This window comes from Octopus bimaculoides, chromosome 2 (assembly GCF_001194135.2).
Source record: "Octopus bimaculoides isolate UCB-OBI-ISO-001 chromosome 2, ASM119413v2, whole genome shotgun sequence".
NCBI classification, from domain to species: domain Eukaryota; kingdom Metazoa; phylum Mollusca; class Cephalopoda; order Octopoda; family Octopodidae; genus Octopus; species Octopus bimaculoides.
The window spans coordinates 144009536-144014062 of record NC_068982.1 but is presented as its reverse complement, the minus strand read 5'-3'; the positions used below and the strand labels follow the sequence as shown (position 1 = coordinate 144014062).

Sequence of the window (4527 nt, the reverse complement as noted above, 5' to 3'; positions counted from 1 at the left end):
TAATTATATATATATATATATATATATATATATATATTTATATATATATGTATATACACACACACACACACATACAAAGGTCATAGAGTTAAACTAAGCAACAGATTAAGTCTACCACCAAAATAGACCACAAGAGGATTTGAACTCAGAACATAAAGTCTTCGAACAAATATTACAAGAAATTTAGTTTGATAACTTTACATTTCCACCAATCCAATGCCCTGAATTGGTACTTTTTTTATTAACCTCTAAAGGATGAAAGACTAAGCTGATCTTGCAAGATCTGAACTCAGAACAAATACCATGCAGCATTGTGTGCAACGTCCTGCCAATTTGCTGTGTTAGTATATAGTGACTCTTCCCATATTAGTAGGGATATTTACCATTGTCTGCCACTCACATGTTAATATCTAATCTAAACCATCAAGGTGGCAAGCTGGCTGAATCATTAACACACTGGGCAAAATGCTTAGCAGCATTACATCTTTACATTCTGAGTTCAAATTCTGCCATGGTCAACTTTGCCTTTCATCCTTTTGGGGTCAATAAAATATGTACCAGTTGAGCACTGGGGTCAGTGTAATTGACTTAACCCCTCCCCAAAATTGCTGGCCTTGTGCTAAAATCTGAAACATATATTTAATTTAAATCTCTAAATTCCTAATAGTTTTTACTTGCCCCCAAGTAAAATGCTTAAAATGACCAAATTTTTATGCAAAAGGAGGGAAAGCCAAATAACTAAATAATAAAGACTTGGTGAAGACTTACTTTCTGTTTTTGTACAAAGTCAAGGTAATGAAGTATAATATTTTTGAATTCCAGAACAAGTTCTTCCGTAAAAGATTCTTTGAAATCTTCATCTAAAAGCCAAAAAGTGTGAATTACATATATTTAAAATATGATATTGTTAGAACAGTTTGGCTTTTTTGGATTATTAATCTTTATATTCTTTGATCGATACAATATCTTTTTATCATCTATCAGAAAGACAAACAATTTTACCCCACAAGATATAACAGTACTTCAAAATTTCTTATAGAAGCTATAATTCAAAGACACAATTTTCAGCTATGCACTACAGCTAATGGTAAGAGGAGGTAGGGAGGTAACTTTTTCGTAAGATTATGTAATCACGGTGTAGTGGATAAGAACATTATTACCCTTAGTTTATAAATAAAGGTTTCTAGAGAGGAATTCAGTCTGATATTTTGTATACATCAGGAATAAAATAAAATAAAGTTAAAAGAGAAAAACACTGAATGACAATAGGATATCAAATGTATATTTAAATATAAAACATTTTCCCATCTCTGAAAGGGGAACTTGATAGTTTGATAAATTAGAATTTTATTAACAACACTTCATCTCAGATATTTAGATATTTTGTGTTTATAATTAGACATTGCTGTGATTTGTTTATAAATAAAATAAAAAGGAAAAAATAACTTTATTTACCTGGTAATCGTTTCTTGGTAAGAAAATCTGTTAAGTTTCTGTTGTTGAAATCCAAATTAATTTTGTAGCTTTTCTTGTAGACAGATGAGATCTTTAAATGTTCACTAACAGATTCAGGTGGTCTCTCTGTAAAACAAATTGGGATTATTGCTAATATGTTTAAGTGGATGGTAGTGATGGAGATGTTGTGATAGTGTTGTTCTTATTGTTGACTGTGTTCCAAGACAGTCCTGATAGAGCAGAGCAGTGATACAAAGTATTCCAGCCTGTGACCATTCTTTTCCTTTTGTCTACCTAAAACTGAATTATCCTATGTGTCCTTCCATTTTATTTAAGAAAATAAAGTATGTTTTGATGGAGATTTAGCTACTATTCTTAGCAGGTGGATTGCCCATGTAGCTGGTGGAAATGATAGAACAATATTAAATATCCTACAATATTCGATATACTTCATCAATGTTCTGAGACTAAATATCATCAGGAGTGATTTTTGCCTCTTTCTGAGAGAGTACCAGTAATATAATGAGGTTAATTCAGTCAAGTACATCCTTGTGCTAGTTAAAATATATCAACAATAGGTTTCAGGGTGGTTGTTGTAGTTTAACTTTTTAGCATTCAGATTACTGTTAAATGTAAAGCTTGCTTATTCACATTGTCTTTAGTTAGTCATGCATTATTCTAATCAAATACTACAAGCATTGACTTTCATCTCTCCTGTATCCTTGAATTAATATGTTACTATTATTTAGCCTTAGATCAATCCTGATCAAGCAGACCTTTGATCAAAGGCATTACAGCCATTATCAACCCTGTCCGTTTGTCCATGCTGGCATGGGTTGAACAGTTTGACTGAGGTTTGGAGAGCCAGCGGCTGCACCAGGCTCCAATCTGATCTGGCAATGTTTCTACAGCTGGATGCCCTGTCTTTCATTTTTTAAGATGACAGAGTGTAATATGAGGAAGATTCGGCTGCTAATTCTAGCAGTGTGAGTAACAATATTGAAATATTCTCTCAATGGTCCTGATAATTCTAGTACGCATTGTCATTGCCTCAAATAGCACCAGTGGTATACTACAGTTCATCCAGTCTTATACTTATACTTGTATAACATTATTATTTCTGTTTTAGTCTAGTTACATAAATTAAATACTATGTTTAGCTATAGCTCTTTGCTAAAAGGATCAAATGCATTATACAATTAATTAGTGTTTTGTTAATTTTTGTTGATGATTACTACTATTTCTTCAGTTCAGCTAATTAAATCAAGTACTATGGCCAGATGCAGCTCTTTACTAAAGGAACCAAAATTATTTAATTATCATTTATCTTTTACTTGTTTCAGTCACTGGACTGTCACCATGCTAAAGCACCACCTTGAAACTTTTAGTTGAGCAAGTCAACACCAGTATTTAGGTTTCTTTTTGTCTGGTACTTGTTCTGTTGGTTGCTGTTTTGCCAAACTGCAAAGTTACAGGTAAGTAAACAAACTAACACCAGTTGTCAAGTGATGGAGGAGAAACACAAAAAAGCACACACAAAGACATGTGCACACACACATGCTAGGCTTTTCAGTTTTTTCTATCAACCGAATCCATTCACAAGGCTGTTAGCCTAGGGCTGTAGTAGAAGACACTTGCCCAAAGTGCCATGTGGTGCGACGGAACATAGAACCATGTAGTTTGGAAGCAGACTTCTTATTATACAGCCATACCTATGCTAATATATCAACCAGTATTTTGTTAGTTTGTAGAGCTGTGTCTGAGTCAGCCAATGGCCCTGGACCATGATAGCAGTGCTCAGATTACAGCAACATTCAATGAATTCTGTCATCATTTTCGCAAAGTGGCTTCACAATGAACAAAAAGTTGTTGTTGGCACTCTGTCGCTTACAACGTCGAGGGTTCCAGTTGATCCGATCAACGGAACAGCCTGCTCGTGAAATTAACGTGCAAGTGGTTGAGCACTCCACAGACACATGTACCCTTGACGTAGTTCTCGGGGATATTCAGCGTGACACAGTGTGACATGGCTGACCCTTTGAATTACAGGCACAACAGAAACAGGAAGTAAGAGTGAGAGAAAGTTGTGGTGGAAGAGTACAGCAGGGTTCGCCACCACCCCCTGCTGGAGCCTCGTGGAGCTTTAGGTGTTTTCGCTCAATAAACGCTCACAACGCCCGGTCTGGGAATCGAAACCGCGATCCTATGACCACGAGTCCACTACCCTAACCATTGCACCTCCACGAACAAAAAGTATTACTTGAAGAAAGATAAGAAATAACTGCAATAACTTCTATGAAGCACAAAACAAACAATCAGCCCTCCAGGTATCTGTGGTGTCACAAAATAATGAAGGCTTATCCCAAAATTTATGATCAGCTACCTCCATAGACCAGGCAGTGCTACTTTAGCATGTGGTCTACCATATTATCCATAACCTATACTGTGAAATTACTTGATCTGGGTCAGTAATAGGGTTAAGATTTAAGGTTAAGGTTTAGGGTTAGGATTAAGATTAGGGTTAGGTTTAGCAGTTTGGGTTATGTTTAGGTTTAAGATTAGTTTTTAGAGCTAGGTTTAGCATCTAGTGTTAGGGTTACACTACACTCTAAAGTGTAAATGGCCAAGTAGATTACATGCTAAAGAGACACTGACAAGGTTTTATTTTTTCACAAAGTTGACTGGGGTCAGGTTGACAAAAACATTAACAGATATAAAACCAAACACAAATCAATCTTTTTGAGATTTTATTTTGTCCACATTTGTTTGTTTATAATTAAATAGTGAAATGGATTGGTGCCAGTAAAACCTGCTTATAGTCAAAATTTGAGGATATTAAGCAGAAAACAATTTATACACATACCTATTCTGGAAGGTTTTGCCGTCTTTTGTTGAAATAACAAGTATTTCTCAAGAAAAGACCAAAAATCTGAATATGAATGAGAATTTCTGAAATATAAAACCAGTATATTATCAACTTCCATATATGTATGTATGTATGTATGTGTGTGTGTATAGACATGTGTGTGTGTATATATATATATATATATATATATATATATATATATATAT

At 34.6% G+C, this 4527-nt stretch overlaps 1 protein-coding gene across 3 annotated transcripts in view; it reads right to left on the bottom strand.

Moving 5' to 3' along the window:
- Window positions 1–4527, bottom strand: part of LOC106875158 (probable ATP-dependent RNA helicase DHX34) — a 50217-nt gene that overhangs the window by 39429 nt on the left and 6261 nt on the right. For 2 of the 3 annotated variants that reach the window (XM_014923177.2, XM_014923178.2), the window contains exons 2-4: window positions 4319–4404; window positions 1456–1581; window positions 769–860 (exon numbers count right to left, since the gene is read on the bottom strand). In XM_014923177.2, the coding sequence (XP_014778663.1) occupies window positions 769–860; window positions 1456–1581; window positions 4319–4404 (304 nt within the window). The remainder of the gene's footprint in view (window positions 1–768; window positions 861–1455; window positions 1582–4318; window positions 4405–4527) is intronic. The other variant, XM_014923179.2, reaches the window with a different exon arrangement.